This window comes from Pantherophis guttatus, chromosome 1, assembly GCF_059756535.1.
Source record: "Pantherophis guttatus breed Tessera chromosome 1, ASM5975653v1, whole genome shotgun sequence".
In the NCBI taxonomy this organism is placed as follows: domain Eukaryota; kingdom Metazoa; phylum Chordata; class Lepidosauria; order Squamata; family Colubridae; genus Pantherophis; species Pantherophis guttatus.
Window position 1 is genome coordinate 307,803,284 of NC_142063.1, and position 18,204 is coordinate 307,821,487.

The window sequence follows — 18,204 nt, forward strand, 5'->3', positions numbered from 1 at the left end:
TGGAAAAGACACGGCTCTTTTAAGGAATTGCAATCAAGTGATGTATGTATGCTCCCGCATGCTCCAGTGCACTTCTTGAAGTCTGAATTTTGAGTATTACTAGTTCTAATAATTATGTTTCTTCAGAATGGAGGACCTAAATTAAAGTATTAAATTCTCTTGAATATCAAGTACATTTATAAAGCTGGTGAAAAATCCTAGCACCGTTTTAAAATTCAGTTAAGAAAAACCTTAACACAGAGAATTATAATTTAATTTACTAGAATAAATAACTCTACCAAGTAACAAGAGATCGAACTGAAATGCTAGTGGAAAAGTTTTAACACTTGATCCAGCTGTTTGCTAACTATCATACAAGGTTAATTACATATATACAATTAAGATTGAATCTGGATGGTGGAGGAAAAATCCTAACTAATATTTCAAAAAAGTTTAGGAAAGTTGCATTGTGTTTTATGAATTCTGAAGCATAAACCTTACTCTTTTATATATATATATTTAAAAAGAGCTGCTGGTAGCAAGAGCACTTCACTTTTATGCGCATGTGGAAGTCTCTGGATACTCTGTGGACATCAAACAGGGGGCATCTCTGACTGCAATATTGATCTTAATAATGATCCTGGGTTGGCCTCAACATGAAATGGCTCATAAACATCTATTTTAGTAACTTAAATAGATGAATAGAGATAAGTAATTACTCAGTATAATGTATAATGCCTCAAGATTCTAAAAATAATTTTAACTACTGTAGTTTTACATGCAGAAAGTATCCAGTATGGATGGGTATGGATAGGGATGAAAGGAAATTTGTTAGATTTACATCTGAATATATATTCGTCTGATCTGTACTTCTTAGAATAATACATGAATTAGAATGCACACAGTGCAGTACACAAGTTGTTATGCTGACTTTTAATTTAAAAAACAGTGAACTGCTGCAAAACTAGGAGAGGACAAAAGGTTCTGTAAGCGCCAATAGGTATACCTGTCTTGAGGAATATGCAATGGCTATGTAAACAGTAATCCATTTTTTATCAATTATTTATAGTAAGGTTATAAACAATCAAGATTCTGACATCAGACAAAATAATAGGACTACTGGAGAAGAAGATAAGATGAGAGCATTTCTAAAACTCTGGTTGTTATAATGCTGGGATGTGTGAGGAATTTATAAGGCAACTTTGCTGGGCATTTGCTTCCTGTTTAGTAGAAATCTGAATTATGTAAAGGATGGGAGAGAATACTACAAAGGGAGTATGAGTTAAAGCCACTGGTGAAGAGTTACTGTACAACGTATTTAGGAAGAGAAAAGAACAGGAAATCAGAAATGCAAGAATGTAATCCCAAATCCAAATCCACTCAGTATCATATCACATTTAATACATCTAATGAATAAAAAACTACTTTTAAGGAGAAAAAAATGAGCAATGTTTTTCAAGAGGAGAAAGACAAAAAGTGATCCCGACCCCCCCTTTATATAATTTTATTCTGGCATACTTTTGGTTTGGATAGAATGCAGATTAGAGAACAGTCTGTTTCTCTATTTCACTTTCATGTGATTAACCTAATTAACTTTATTAGTTTTTCAAAATTGATCAGAAATATCCTCTATTTAAAAAAAATGCTCTCTTCAAATTATGATCTTAGTTTTTATTGACCTTGATGCAGTCAAGAATTTTTTTTAAAAAAACAACCCAGCACATTTTACTTTGAGGTTGTAGTACATTATTTCAGAATCCATTGGTCTGACAAATTCTTGTTCTATAGACCAGGCCCACACAACATGTGGCTCAACAGCAGCCTTTTACAACCTGCTCGTGGTTTTTCAGAAATCAATACATTCACTGCCATTGCCCAAAAGACACCTTGCCAAGCACCTCCAATGTCTCTAGGCTTCACTGTCATTTTGTAGCTGTCAAACAGCTGATTGATTGGTACACCATATGTTCCTTTGTGGCCCACAATGATTTTTAATTTATTAATGGGGTCCTTTCTTCTCTACAAGTTGCACAGGCTATTACAGAGCTATTATGAAAGGAATAAAATTTACATTGGATTTTAAACATTGCTTTTTATATTTAAAGACACTTAAGCTTACATTTTTAATAAAAAAAAAACCTCTTACCTCAAGTACTCTGCTATCAAAATCTTCAAATGTTTCTGTCAGTTAAGGAGACATGTATTAGTGTTATACTGCACATACAATATCCATATTATTTTCCAAGAGCAATTAAGGTGCATCTCATCACAATCAGACCCCTGTGGGATCAAGTCATGTGGAGTACACTAAATTTTACAGATGTTGGAATTGGCCTCCAAGGAATCATTTGATGATAGCGGTACATCAATGGCCTTGTTCCATGTGAATGCCGTTGTTCCTTTAACTTAGGACAAATATGAACCAGTCCATGCAGCAATAATAGGAGACTAATGAACTGGAACATCTATTCCATAAGGGATGAAAGTACTCCAGAACAATAGCCATTTGTGAAATGCAAATGGAAGTATGGAGAGAAGGAGTAGGACTACATTTTGTTTTGCCCTTATTTTTTAAAGTGACAAAATGTAATTAAGTAGGCAACACCAAATTATAAAGCAAACAGATGACAACCATTTTACTAAATTAATTTTGAAATGTCTTATTCACCTGACTAAGCATTACCTGAGTAAGCAATCATACACAGATCAGGTTGTATTTAAACTAAACAAGAACAGCCAGACTATAAATTTTTACTGTGCCAACACTACAACAGGATGTCTAGGAATGAGAAAACAATTATTATTTCTAATTATATTCCAGTTTCTCCAGTAAGTTCGTTTTCCAACAGGCAAATTATATTGAGCCAATTTATCTGGAATTCTCTCTGCTTTGGGTGTTCAATTCTTCTCATAGTCACTGGGGAAATGGTGAATTTGTAGTCAGAATTCATAAACATTACAAGACACTAATTTAAATTTTTGGACAGTTCACAACTTTAAATTACCATTAACAACTTGGAAGAATATGGCAATTGAGCTATATTCTGAATCTTTTCCAAGGTGTTTTAATAAATATTTGCAGTTATTAGATATGATCAAAATCTATGTAGTAAATATGTAGCCTGAACTAATAGTGTGGAATATTACATGTATCTTCCCATCCTTTCCTCTTAAGACAGTATTAGCAAGGAAACCATTTCCCCCCAAAACTAGGGTGGGTTTTTTTGTTGTTGTTTGTGTGTGTATTCTTTTACATGGCCTTCACTTATGTATAAAACTTGGTATTAGCAGTATACACAGAATATGAATCTACCAAACAAATCCTGCTTCTAGAGAACAAAATGTTCATTCTTTCCATAATTATCTCACCTCCATTGAGACCAGGATCAGGAGGTCCTAAACTGACACCTCCCCAGGATCGTCCAGTCCAACCTCTCTCCTTCTTAACCCGTACTTTTCTTCTTTTGTCTAGTTGCTTTTGTTCCTCAGCTTTTGCTAACTGCAAAGCCTTCTGCTCTTCTTCATCTCTTTGAGTAATGCTTTGAACTTTTCCAGATACCATCAATGGAGCATTGAGGCCAGGCCAAAGGAAACCAATTTTTCCTGAACACATCAACACAAAAACAATTACAACTTAAACAAATATTCCTGTCACGGATATTATTTAGCATACTACAAACCTACACTTCCACAGCAAATACCAGAAGTCATAAAATGATTTTGTTTGCACTCGTTCATTTTATATGTACAGCTTATCATGGTATCTTAAGGAAAATTAAAGCTGTAAAAAATGGCAGACAATTTTGGCTAACCAGAACTTCCATAGGTTTAACTGTTTTTAATAAGATAGAGAGAGAATCCAACTGTCTAGAACTTATGACTGAAAGTGAGTCAATATTTTTACATACAGTATCTCCCTCTCTTCCAACTTGGAATCAATTTTTTTCAAGTAGAAAACGTATTTCCTGAAATAAATTCTGATTATCACTCTCTTTGGCTATTTTCAGCACCCCACGGAAATCATTATAAATACACCATTATTATGTGGATCCTGCAATAAGAAATTGCAGTACATCCTCATTTCCTAAGAGAAGTCTTTCTTCTGGGATTCAACAGTAATTCCTTCCATGCATGGTTGACTCTATTACAATATTAGGTGGAGTGAGGCCACAATTTACCTCAGGCAGCAGATGCTAGGGAGTCTGGAGAAGATAGCAATGATAGCTTCCCTATACTATTATTGTTTCCCAGGCATACCTTCCCACTCCAAAAAGATAGCTATCTCCCCTATGTAAGCTATCTTTACCTCCCAAACTACCATTTTACTTTTTGGGGGATTTTCTTTTCCAATTAATTAACATTTGGCAATACAGCTGGAATTATTTTAAAAATTGCCATTACACTTCCTTTTAGTGTAATTTTAATGTACACATTACCCCTAAAAATCCAAATACCACAATTAACACAAATGAACAATGAAAACAATACAAAACTTTCAGGAGGGTGGATTTTTTATAATAATGTAAAAGGTAACAATATAAGGGATTATAATATAACAACGTAACAATGTAAGGGAGCCAGTGATTAAGGTACAAGCCTGAAAATCAGAAAACTGAGTTTCTAATCCCACCTCAGGCATGCAAACCAGCTGGGTGACTTTGAATCAATCAGTCTTTCTTAGCCCAACTCACAAAGTTGTTGTTTGGGGGAAAATAGAAGAAGGGAGCATAAGATATGTTCACTGCCTTGAGTTATTTCTTAGGGCTCTGATTTAACTCATACTACCGTATTTTCCGGCGTATAAGACGACTGGGCGTATAAGACGACCCCCTACTTTTCCTGTTAAAATATAGGGTTTGGGCTATACTCGCCGTATAAGACTATCCCTCTTCCAACGCACACCAAATAAAAATTAAAAAAACATCAACTGGCTCACCCACAATGTAAAAGCAGCTGTGCTAGACCCAAAATGGCCCCTGAAACAAGCAGGAACCTCACACAGCCCCAAAAAGCCCCAAAAAACAACTTTCACGCTTTACACACACACAACACAACACAACACAACACAACTGGCTCATCCACAATGTAAAAGTAGCTGTGCTAGACCCAAAATGGCCCCTGCAACAAGCAGGAACTTCACACAGCCACAAAAAGCCCCAAAACCCAACTTTCACACTTTACACACACAAAATTCCACATACAGCTGTGTGAGATTTTGTGTGTTTGTGTAGTTAGAGTGAAACACTACAGAAACACACTAAATCTCAGAAAGCTGCACAAATATTATTTTATTTTATTTTATTTTATTTTTATATGAAAGCTAAATTTAAAACTTCCTAAACTTTAAATGGCTAGGTCTAAAAAAGAACTTAAAAAAAAACCCAATTAACTATTTTTTTTTAAAGATCCCAAAGGGGAAAAAAACTTACGTACCCAATAGAACAGGGGTCTCCCACCTTGGCAACTTTAAGACTTGTAGACTTCAACTCCCACAATTCCTCAGCCAGCTTTGTTTTGCTGGCTGAGGAATTCTGGGAGTTGAAGTCCACAACTCCCTGCCTGCTTGGTTGTAGGCAGGGAGTTGCTTGCTGATGGAATGGATTCAGGCAAGCGAAGCAAGGCAAGCAGCTAAGGCAGTGGTTCTCAACCTTCCTAATGCCGCGACCCTTTAATACAGTTCCTCATGTTGTGGTGACCCCCAACGATAAAGTTATTCCTAAAACCATCAAAAATATTTGTTTTCCGATGGTCTTAGGCCAGGGGTCCCCAACCTTTTGGACCTCAGGGACCACCAACTTCATAATTTTAAATTTCGCAGACCACTAATACGAATCCAGTGCCCCGCTTGCTGAAGCACCTGGACTCCCAGTACGGGATGGGGTCCTTCAGGCACTCTCCATCCTCTCTGTCTCTCTCTCTCTCTGTCTCCCACTCTTTCTCTCTCATTCTCTCTTTCTCTCTCTCTCATTTTCGCTTTCTCTCTCTCTCCCTCTCTTTCTTTCTCTCCCACTCTTTCTCATTCTCTCTTTCTCTCTCCCCCTCTCTCATTCTCTTTCTCTCTCCCCCTCTTTCTCATTCTTTCTTTCCCCCACTCTTTCCCTTTCTCTCCCCTCTTTCTCATTCTTTCTCTCTCTCTCCCACTTTCTCTCTCATTCTCTTTCTCCCCCCTTTCTCTCTCTCTTTCTCCCACTCTCTTTCTCTCCCCCCCACTCTCTCTCATTCTCTCTTTCTCTCTGTCCCCCTTTCTCTTTCTCCCTCCCGCTCTTTCTCTTTCTCTCTCATTCTCTTTCTCTCTCCCCCTCTTTCTCTCTCTCCCCACTCTCTCCCTCTCATTCTGATTCTCTCACTCTGATTCTCTTTCATTTTCTCTCCCTCTCTCTCATTCTCTCTCTGATTCTTTGGTTCTCTTTGATTCTGTCTCTTTCTCTGTCTCTCATTCTCTCTCTCTCACTCTCTCTCTCTGATTCTCTCTGTCTCTTTCTCTCATTCTCTTTCATTCTGTCTTTCTCTCTCTTTCATTCTTTGTCTCTTTCTCTCTCTGTCTTATTCTGATTCTCTCTTTCTCTCTCATTCTCTCTCTCTCTCATCTCATGGGCCAGCCAGTGTCTTGGGGCTGAGAGGAAGTCAAGCATCTCCCTGAGAGACTGAGGGCCGGAAGAAGTGTGGGAGCGAAGCACTACTTGAACTTGTGCGGCATGAGCATTCGCCTTGGTATATTTGCGCCAGCCGATGGCCAAGGCAGCCCTCATCTGTCTGCTGAAAGTGCAGCATCAGGATTCTGCCTTGCTATATTTGCGGCGCAAGGCAGCCTTTGTTTCCTGCTGCTTGGGACTCAGAGCGGTAAATAGCGTCTGATCCGGAGAGCTGCTGGATTTTGCTCTCTAATCCGGATGCCAAATCGGCCCCCTGCAAACTCTCGTCTCTCAAGGAGCGCTCCCTGAAGCGGGGCTGGAAACTTTGGTTGGACTGCTTGAGAGGAGAGCTTGCAGGGGGGCGATCTGGTGTCTGCAATGGAGAACGGCATCCGGCTTTTTCTCTCCGCTGTAAGAGCGCTGTAAGAACGGCAGCCCTCATCTCCTAATGTTTGGGACTCGGAGCGATAAATGGTGACTGGTCCAGGGAGCAGCTGGATTTTGCAGTCCCAAGCATTAGGAGATGAGGGCTGCCACTCTTACAGCGCTCTTACAGCGGAGAGAAAAAGCCGGATGCCGCTCTCCATTGCAGACATCAGATCGCCCCCCTGCAAGCTCTCCTCTCAAGCAGTCCAACCAAAGTTTCCAGCCCCGCTTCAGGGAGCGCTCCTTGAGAGACGAGAGTTTGCAGGGGGCCGATTTGGCATCCGGATTAGAGAGCAAAATCCAGCAGCTCTCCGGATCAGACGCCATTTACCACTCTGAGTCCCAGGCAGCAGGAAACAAAGGCTGCCTTGCGCCACTCCTGACACAAATATACCAAGGCGGAATGCTGCTGCCATACAAATGAAAGTTGTGCTTCACTCCCACAGCTTCCAGCCATCGCAAACGCCGCTTCTTCCCGCTTCTGCCGCCCCCTCCCCCACCGCCACAACAGCACCATTCATTCCGGATGGCGAGGGCTGCGCTCGTTTTTCTGTATTGCACCACCATCAAAACCCCTGTGAAAGGGTTGTTTGACCCCCCCAACCACTGAGCTAAGGTAAGCAAGCCAGGAAAATGCGCTGCGCACTCCCACCCTTTGCCTGCGAGCCCGGACGCTGATCCGGACGGCTGCAGAACGAACTGGGCACCGGCTGTCATGTCTTTTCTGCTGTGCGGGGTTCGGCACCTGGGCTCCCGGGGTTTAAGCCTCTGGGCCAGCCCGTGCTGCTCCAGGATGTTCACTTCGGGCTCCTTGGAATCGCTGCCGGGCAGTTCTTCCCGTTGGGGCGATGGTGGGTGGCAGCGATCGGCGTCGCTTGGACTGCGGGAGCCACGGCGGACTCCTTCCCCACGAGGTATTGCTCTGCATTTCACCACCTCTTCCAGGCTCGCAGCCACCCACCATCGCCCCAACGGGAAGAACCACCCAGCAGCGATTCCAAGGAGCCTGAAGCGAACATCCTGGAGCAGCACGGGCTGGCCCGGAGGCTTAAACCCTGGGAGCATAGGTGCCGAACCCCGCACAGCAGAAAAGACATGACAGCCGGTGCCCAGTTCGTTCTGCAGCCGTCCGGATCGGCGCCAAGCCAGGAAAATGCGCTGCGCACTCCCACCCTTTGCCTGCGAGCCCGGACGCTGATCCGGATGGCTGCAGAAGGAACTGGGCACCGGCTGTCATGTCTTTTCTGCTGTGCGGGGTTCGGCATCTGGGCTCCCAGGGTTTAAGCCTCTGGGCCAGCCCGTGCTGCTCCAGGATGTTCGCTTCGGGCTCCTTGGAATCGCTGCCGGGCGGTTCTTCCCGTTGGGGCGATGGTGGGTGGCTGCGATCAGCGTCGATCGCTGCGCACTCCCACCCTTCGCCTGCGAGCCCAGGTGCCGATCTTCTTGGACTGCGGGAGCCACGGCGGTGCTGGCCGGGCTGGGTCTGGTGCGGTGGGCGGAGATGAAGGAGCAGCCTCGGCGGCAGCAGCAGCAGCAATTACAACGGGAAAAGCCGTGGGGAAAGGAGGACGAGGAAGATCTGGCAAGGCGGTGCGAGCACTTCATGGCTCCTCCGGTGAGCGGATTGCGAGAGCTGCGCGACTGGGGCGGAGACATGCGAAGTCGCATGGAGCTTCTCATAATGGAGACGCAGAGCCAGGTGTGCAAGGCGCTGGCCCAGGTCGACCGCGCCGCCGCTTTCACCGTGGACTGCTGGGAAAGGAAGGAAGGTGACCCGAATTCCGGGGTAGAGTGGGGACGCGTTCCTTTCTCGTGGGCCGCGCACTGCCTGGCACCTCTTGTAGGTTGGAACTAATTCAGAGTACAGCTTCCCCTCAATGTTGCCGGCGCTCCCAAAGTGTCATCAGTCAGCGCCAGCAACTCAGATTCGGGTACCCGGCGTATAAGACGACCCCCGACTTTTGAGATGATTTTCCTGGGTTAAAAAGTCATCTTATACGCCGGAAAATACGGTATATCATATCAGCATCTGAGTTCAGTATTAGTTGGGCTGATTTGAGTATTTCATCCCTTCTGGACTCTTTATTATTTCAGGAGTTTACCTTCGCCAAGGACCTGGCCTCTATTGAGATCCTTCGTTCTTTTCCGCTTGGTTCGCTTGCCTCGCCCTTTCCTTCCACCTGCAGTATTCTCTGCTGCAACTCCTTTCCAGAGTTGGTTGGCTGTCACTGTTACGAAACAGAAGCGTATAAGTTGTCCAAATCATAATATATTTTAACAGCAGTTCAAATAAAGTCTATGCTATTTACTCTTATGTTTAAGCCAGCTATACCTCAAGCAAAATATACCTCAAACAGCTGCTAAGATGGGCTTGCACTTAATTTGTTTGCAGTATAGCAGGGTGGATAAAAATCAATGATTTTTTTAAAAAAATTAAAAAATGGATTTTTAAAAATTTAAATTGATTTTTTTATTTAAATCAGATTTTTTAAAAATTAAATTTATTTTAATAAAATGCTTTTGGAGTAAAAAGTTATCTAAAGATAGTTTTCTATTTAAGATACATTAACAATTTAGTTTATTCAGCATGAAATGGAGCTTAGTTATGTAGCATAAGGCTATATATTCTGCAATATTGGGACTGTCGATGAGTCAACAGCAGGTCAGAGAAGGAGCCACCGCGGGACAGAGATGACAGTTGCTCTTTAAAAATTATGATTTAAATCGAGTTGATTTAAATCAAGCCTTTTTACTAGTGATTTAAATCTTGATTTAAATTGAGTTGATTTAAATCAAATCCACCCCACAGTTCAGTATTTACTGGAGTTAACACCAAATTTATAGGTTAACATAAAAATATAATGACCTGTTGTCTGGAGGTTGAGTCACAGCAACTGGACTTTTTTTTTTTTTTTTGGTGTGAAATATTTTGCTGCTTAGCCAAGTAACTTCTTCAGTCTGAGAACTGTCATCATCATGATTTATTACCTAACAATGGCATCAATTTATATAATCTTTTTTATTTCCACAAGGATATCAAATAGTTATTTCCATCACCAAGGGCCTTCCAAAGTGTAAAACTGTATATAGCCGTAGGCCTACAGGTAAATCTTTGAGATATGATGGCAATTCTGATAATCTCAATTGCCATTGCTAAACAAGGACTGCGTGGGTTGTTCTGCAAGGATCTTAATATCTGCAACTTCAGACTTCCTGCCAGCTTCCCCATGGACTATGCTTGTGACAAGCTGACAGAGAAAGTCACAAATCACAAACACATGACTGCAGGGGTGCTTTGATGGTCAGAACTATGACATGTCATACCGTATTTTTCGGAGTATAAGACACACCGGTTGCCTTCTTGCTCCTGCTGCTGATCATGCATGCCCACCCTGGCCCCTTTGCAAGGCAACTGCTAGCTGAGCAAGGCTTCCTTCACAAGGAAGCTGGGGAACAGCAGCTTCCTTGCCTGACCTGGTGAAGAAGGCCTTGTGTGGCCAAACAGCTACCTTTCATGGAGGTTCAGGCTCATCCTACCTCATCAGCAACAGGAATAAGAAAGCAATAAAGGTCAACTGGAGCAGTGAAGTGAGGGTGGTTAGGGTCCTGGAGTGCAATGGTCTGTGTGCCACACTGCTGGGCTAGGCTGCATCTTCTGGGGCTTCCCAGGTTGGTTATGGCTTTGAGCCACACTATTGGTTTTCCCATGGAACCTGTAGCTTGACACTATGCTGCTGGACTGGGTTGGGCTTCCTGGGGCTTTTGTACTTTGCTGTGGCTTGGGGGCTTAGAGAAACAGTGAAGTAAGCAACCACAGAGCTGCATGATTTTGGGGCTAGTTGCTGCCCGAAAGCAGGATGCATGACAGCCAAAAGGGCAGAGATGATGGCAATAGGCAATTGGGGGGAGTTGAAAGGGAGGTGGTCTCTTACCTTCAAAGAAATGAAGTTTGGGGCTGGGAGGGGCTAAACTGGGAATGATTTAGATCAGGGTGGGTCTTCATCTAATGACTGGTGGGATTTGGTTAATGATAGCATCAAGAAATGCCATGACATCACTTAGTCTCAATTGCCATCGTAACTCATATTTTTAAGACATTTATTTTAAATTTTCTTTCTTACATGGGATCCATCTTCTTATCATCACATGAAAGAATATAAAATACAGAAACATCTAGGTCTATGTCTGCAGCAAAGTACAGGCGGTCTTTGTTAAACAAGCACTTGTTCAGTGACCATTTGAATTTACGACAGTGCTAAATGAGTAGCAGTTATCACTGGACTTTATGCGACTGTCACAATGTCTTGTGATCCTGTGATTGCAATTTGCAACTTTTATTGCCGGTTTCCCACAAGCAAAATCAGCAGGAAGTTGCAGTCACATGAGGATCTCCTTTAATGACTCACACGGTCCTTGTTTAACAACAGTAACTGGGACTACCAGAACTTCCATTCTGAAGTGGTGTGGTCTTGCTTTCCTTATGACCATGTCTTTTAATGATGGATTTTCTAGTTCTAGTTACAGTTGTTGAATGAGGACTATATATAAAGCTTTACTGACTATATGGATCAGCCATTTGAGATAGCTAGGGCAGGAAATGGATACCACAAGAACTAATGGAATTCTATTATTTTACAGGGTATAATAACAACATTTTGAAACCTGGAGTTTCCATCTGCCCCTTCTTACCCCGAAGAAAATCAAGGTGGAGTAATCCTTAACTTCTTTCTCTACCCCTCCTGTTTCTCAGGGATGAGCTGGTATTTACCTAACCTTTCCCTCATTTCTTTTTAAAGGTTATGTCCATATTCATTCATTCTACCACTCTCAAATAACTCTTGCATTTAATTATTAATAATCTGAATATGTATGATTTTTATCATATAATTATTTATATGATTATCAACATTTTATTTTACCTTTTTGGCATAAACATTATTCAAATAATATACAAATAAATATCATAGCAACAGGTATAATGCACAAGCTAAAATGATTTTTAAAAAGATTTTTTTAAAAGCAGCATTTCTTCATATTAAGAAAAAAAAAGGGTAGACACTTCATAGTTTTCATATTCATCAGTCTTCCTTTTGCTATTAGCTGACTAAATTCCTAATGGCTGGGCCAGTGGGACTAGACCTGGGCTTTAGAATGAAATGATATTTTTAGTGGGACTTACAAACTGCAAAAGAAATGCTGATCTTTAATATGAAATTAGAGTATCAAGATTATAACTGATAAAAGGCCAAATTTATAAGATCCAACCAAGTTCATGCTAGAACCCATTCTGATTTGTTTTCTTGTTCAGGGCCATAAAGAATACATTACAGATGGTGACTATAGCAGGAACTGTTTAATTGTGCCCTGAGGATGAGTACACTGAGATTAGTTTAGAGCAAAAGAGATTTATGAATAATTTCAGAGTCTTGTTTCATTTTGAACCTCAATTTACCCAAATATTCTGGTTTTACTGTCTTCTCTACTGGCATTCTGTATTCCATACTCTTTTCTTCCCATCAGCCACATGACTCATCGCTACTAAAAAAATCAATTCCCTACTCCTCTTCCACAGTCAATATGGAGCACAGGCGAATCAATTCACAGCTGGTGGTGACAATACTGCTAAGTGCTACTTAAAATGTTCCACAGTCTTTCCTGAGGTGACAGTGCATGGCTAATGTAAAAGAAAGTAATATTTCAAATAATTTTCAAAATATGGAAACTTATAGCACTTAACTAGTCCTAGGCACAACAAACACTGTCAATTGTCCATCAGGAAATTAATAATTCATTTTTATTCCCTCCGGTTAATATAGCAAGTAAAGATATAGAAGAATTTAGGAAATGTGGACTGGCTTAGCCCTAATCAAGCTTACTTGAGACACGAACTCCAACAATTCATCTCTGCTTCAGAGGCAGATGAAAGGGAGTTCATCTTTTGTATGTTAATATTTTCATTCATCCAGTATTGATGCTACATGGAGGATCTCATCTAATCTAAAAATTTTTTTCCCCTTTTGTTCCAAGGCTAGTTCCAGCCAGTATTAATGGGATTTAGCTCATGATTCTCTGCTTTGTGGAGTGCTTCAGAGCTTTCTTCTTTCCCTGCTCTTAACATCTGCATGAAGTCAGTCATCTGTTGGCCTGGGGTGAAATATCCTTCATATGCTAATAATACTCAGTTGTACATCTCTATCCCTGGGCTGACCAGGCAGTGCTGCCAAGGTCCTTTCCCACTGTCTGGAGGCTATGAGGGTCTGGATAGGAGAGAATAAGCTTCTGATCAAACCCTGGTAAAACTGAATGGCCATGGACTTTTAAGGCCATCTAGTGCTGGGGATTTTCCATCTTTAATTCTGCATGGAGGTGCAGTAAGAGTTGGTGCACAATTTCTGGGTCCTCCTGGACATGTGGCTCCTGCTCGAAGGGTTTTTTTGCACAGATTTGTCTTAGGTATCAATTATTCCCATTCTCAGAACAGTGTCACACACGGTGACTCATTTTTTTTAAAAAATTGATTTATATGCCGCCCTTCTCCGGAGACTCAGGGTGGCTTACAATGTGTTAAGCAATAGCCTTCATACTTTTGTATATTTATACAAAGTCAGCTTATTGCCCCCACAAACTGGGTCCTCATTTTACCTACCTTAGAAAGGATGGAAGGCCGAGTCAACCTTGAGCCTGGTGAGATTCGAACTTACAGTAATTGCAGACAGCTGGTGTTAATCACAATGCTTTTAGTCTGCTGAGCCACCAGGCTCATTTGGATTATTGCAATGTGCTCTACGTGGAGTTGCTTTTGAAGAGCACTCAGAAGTTGTAGCTGATGCAAAATGTATTGTGCAGATAGTTGTTAGCATTTCTTCTTATGCCCATAAAACAATGCTGCTTTGCAAGCTGCATTGGTCCTAGTAATGTTTTAGGTGTGATTCAAGGTACTGGTTATCAGCTACAAGACTGTACATTGGAGAGGACCAGGCTAATTGTGGGGCCACCTTTTTCCTATTGTTTCCCTTATCCCACCAGATCTAGAGAGGTCCAGGTCCTTTCTAACAAACAGTGTCATCTTGTTGAACCCTAGAGTCATGTCTTCTCAATGGTGCGCCTGTCCAATGGAATAGTATCCTTCACAGATTCAGATGGCCCCAATCCTGAATTGAAAACCTGGCTATTTGGGTTAGGTGGTTAGATGGCTCTATTTAAGGTAACAATGCTGATTTTATAGTCCTAAATAATTTATGGGATGGTTGCCTGACCAACTACCGTAAATATCTCTCCTGCTACAAGCCTGACTAATAACTTAGATTAATAGGAGATGCTTCTGCTACCAGAAGCTTGTTTATTTGACATGTGGGAAAATGCCTCCTCTTGTGTAGCATCAAGGCTATGGAATAAAAAGTTTTCACCAAGATTTTCACTATGAATAGATTTTAATTTAACTTTACATTTTGATTTTAAATGTGGTAAGCTGCCTTCAATGTTTATAAAAGTAGAAAGATGGGGTGTGAATCTAATTAACATAAAAGTATAGGCTACAGGATTGATTAGCAGCTTCCAAATACTTACATTTATTGAAAAAGCTTCTCTGCCTTCTCTGCTGCACTGTCACATTGTATGATGCAGAAATGTTGCAATGTGTCTGAAATGTCCATGCCAAGGCAGCATACTGGCAACTGATTCCATGGTTTGAAATCAAAGCATAACCTGTGGGAAAAAAGCATGTTAATATCCCAATTATTGAAAGGTTGAAAAAATATTAACTTATGAATAAGAAATATCTCAAAAAATGTTAGTATATTTGGATACATTTCTTGGATAATATCTATATACGTTGTATAAGAGAAAGTAATAAATTGAGTGAAAGTATAATACATTAATTAAAAAGTATATATTGTTTTATAATAAATTAAGTGAAGGGATAATAAGAGATAAGGAAGCTTCTTGCCCTGAAGGCTTTTCTTTTTCTGCTCAAAATCTTCTCTTCGCTTCTTTATGGCAGCGAAGAAAATATAGCGTTCTTAAGATGATTCAGTCACCAATAATTTTGATAGATTCTTGTACTAAATATAACTTTAGACTTTTGCTGACCAACCGATCAAACATATCTTTTCACCTATTAAAATAATTTAAATGTATTAACTTAATCAATTCACTCATTAATATTTCTATGCTAAAGCAAATTACCCCAATTTAAATATAAAGCATTAACCCAGAAAAGCAACAGAGTCTACATCTCTCTAGCCAATTTACAGAATAATTGTTAATATTATAACACACACACACACGTTTTCTAGATAATTCTCTAGACCAGTGTTTCTCAATGTTGGCAAGTTTAAGATGGGTAGACTTCAATTCTCAGAATTCCCCAGCCATGCTATCCATTATAAGCTTGGCAAGGTTGAGAAATATTGCTCTAGACTAGACCACGGGTGGGCAAATATGGTAACATTACAACCTATGGACTTCAATTTCCAGAATTTCTGAGCCAGCATGTCCACAGGCCATAAAGTTGCCAGTTGTCCACCTCTGTTCTAGACAAAATAATTTCCTTCAGCATCTCTGTTACTGAGAGCATGGAGTCTGCATTTTCTTCGCTATAATACAGAAGCGAAGAGATGATTTTGAACAGAAAGAAAAGCCTTCCAGGCTAGAAGCGTTCTTATCTCTTATTATCCTTTCACTTAATTTATTATAAAACAATATATACTTGTTTTTTGTCCATGAAGAAAAATTCCTACCTATGAATAACAGTTGGAGCCCATTCTCAGTATCATCAACTCTTACTCCTCAAAGTTGGGAGGTTCAGAAATGGGTATAATTCATACAAAAACACACCCACCCAACAAAATTCTATTACAGATTATCATTGTTGTTTTACCCAGTTACCACTTTGCTTCAGGGGAATGTCACAGAAAGCAAGGCCTGTGAGACAAATGAATGCAGCAGTATTTATTGGGAAGTATGAGATGGGGCCAGTGAATGTTGCTACCAACTGGACTCACAATTTCAGAAGAGAACAAAGAGACAAGAAAGGACTAAACTCTCTGCATTTGAAATATTTTTAACATTTATTTATTATTGGTAAATTGATTTGCAATTGATTTGAGGTGATTATTCTAAGCACTATTGGTTAAACTATATCCGCAATAAACTCTGAAAGCAATCCCTCTTAACCAGAGCCTATGGCCAATATTCCAATTTAGCATGCTCTTTGCAATGCAGGCAAAAATTGCAGTAAAATACAAAGTTATGCAACAATTCTAGTTATTTTGGTTTATTCCTAATATGTAAATCTGCAAGTTTACAATGCAATTCCACTGTTTTTTCATGATAGCCAATCAAGTTTGCCAAACGGGTTATGCAAGCTAGTTTATGTAGTTATTTTATGGTTTAGTGTGCCATGCAAAGGTTTAGGAATGGTTAAGTTAATCACGGATGCTAGTTGTGAACAGTTTACGTTTATTTATTCAGGAGCTGACTTCTCTAGTTCAGTTGGATTTATTCCCATTTAAGTAACCTTGCCTTGACTTTCAACCGTGGATAAACTTCCTGTGAGGAAATACTAAATTTCAGAGCCCGTCTTCTCATTTTTTTATTAGCTGATTTGCTACTCTTAAAAAAAGCAACCGAAGCTGCAGCGGCTAGGATGGCTGCAATCAAATACAAATGATCATATACAAGGGCAGAGGCTAGAAGGGCCCAGAAGAAGAAAGGCTAACGCGAGGAAGCCCCCCGATCCAGCCCGTGCATGGAAACCTTCTCAGCCCAGGCGAAAGCAAGGAAAAGGTTCACCTCTGCACGCGGTCCTGAGGATGCCGGCATTGCAGACTCTCTGGGCCGCAACAACTACGGCGGCCGCCATGTTTCCAAAGATCCCCGGCAGCTCCCGTAGTTCTTGCGGACAGACACCTTCTTCCGGATCTCAAATTTGAGTGCGTAAAAGTAGGAGTTCGGTTTTTCAGTGAATCAGATGCAGTTAATCAGAATGACAGGCACTGTTGAAGGCAGCTTCTTCTCTCGGAGGGGTTATCTCCGGGTCCTATAAACCAGCATTTCTCACTTTAAGATGTATGGACTTCAACTCCCAGAATTCCCCCGCCAGCCATGAGAAACACCGTATACCCTTGCAGATTCAAACAGATTCAAGAGTTCTAGTCCGAGAAGGGTTTGTCGTCACATCCTGGTTTCTTTCGAAAGGGGGAAAAAAAAATCTGCTTCCATTTGCGGGGTTCTAAAACATTACTGAAGCCTCCAAAAGGAAGGACACCTTAAATAATGAATCGATGGCTATCTGTATTGTATTACTGCCCAGCGTCACGGCTGCCTTTATCAATACGGGGAGTAGCACCTCGTCCTTTGCCAGTGAGCCTGGTTAATATGCTCCCACTCCGCTTTTCGATGGGACGCTTCTAAAACAGGCTCAACAACGCGAGAAGCAGGCTGCCTTAATCTACACCTCTCTCTCTCTCTCTCTCTCTCTCTCTCTGTGTGTGTGTGTGTGTGTGTGTGTGTGTGCTGGGGATCATATAAAGAATATTCCTCCATGGTTTGCAGTGGAGCTGCAGCTGCAGCATAAGCGACAAATATAAAGAAAAAAAATTCTTCCTGCCTATTTTTTTAAAAAAAAGCTTTTAAAAGCCACTTGACTTTTGGTGGCTGCCAGGACCACTCCATGTAGTTTTCTGGGCAAGATTTCAGAACTGCTTGTCTTATTTTTTATTTAATTTATATTTATATTTTATATTTATATTTATTTATTTAATATTGCCAGTTTTTGCCCATGGTGACTCAAGGCGGCTTACAGAATATAAAACCACATTTAAAACAAAACTAACAAAAAGAATCAAATAAATTAATATAGTATAATATAATAAAATAACTCCCCTGCCCCGGCGACAGCAGATCACAGGAGCCATTTAATGGGCTCCATCCTGCTCTGGGTTCCCCAGGCCTGCTGGCAGAACCAGGTCTTCAGTGCCTTCCGGAAGAGTATTAGAGTGGGGGCCCTTCTAATCTCTGGGGGAATGATGTTCCAGAGAGAGGGAGCCACCACGGAGAAAGCCCTTCTAGATCCCACCAGATGTATCTCCCTCAGGGATAGGACCCGCAGCATTCCCTGCCTCCTTGCTCTGATGGCTGGATAAGGATCAAGAAAGAAGTAATGACA

General features: G+C 41.0%; 1 protein-coding gene across 1 annotated transcript in view; it reads right to left on the minus strand.

Moving 5' to 3' along the window:
* MRPS5 (mitochondrial ribosomal protein S5) overlaps positions 1 to 17,212 on the minus strand; it is a 35,803-nt gene extending 18,591 nt beyond the window's left edge. The window contains exons 1-5 of the mRNA XM_034427514.3: positions 16,830 to 17,212; positions 14,604 to 14,741; positions 9,140 to 9,265; positions 3,349 to 3,582; positions 2,126 to 2,160 (exon numbers count right to left, since the gene is read on the minus strand). Of these exons, the coding sequence (XP_034283405.1) occupies positions 2,126 to 2,160; positions 3,349 to 3,582; positions 9,140 to 9,265; positions 14,604 to 14,741; positions 16,830 to 16,899 (603 nt within the window). The 5' untranslated portion in view covers positions 16,900 to 17,212. The remainder of the gene's footprint in view (positions 1 to 2,125; positions 2,161 to 3,348; positions 3,583 to 9,139; positions 9,266 to 14,603; positions 14,742 to 16,829) is intronic.
* Positions 17,213 to 18,204: the final 992 nt, after the last annotated feature.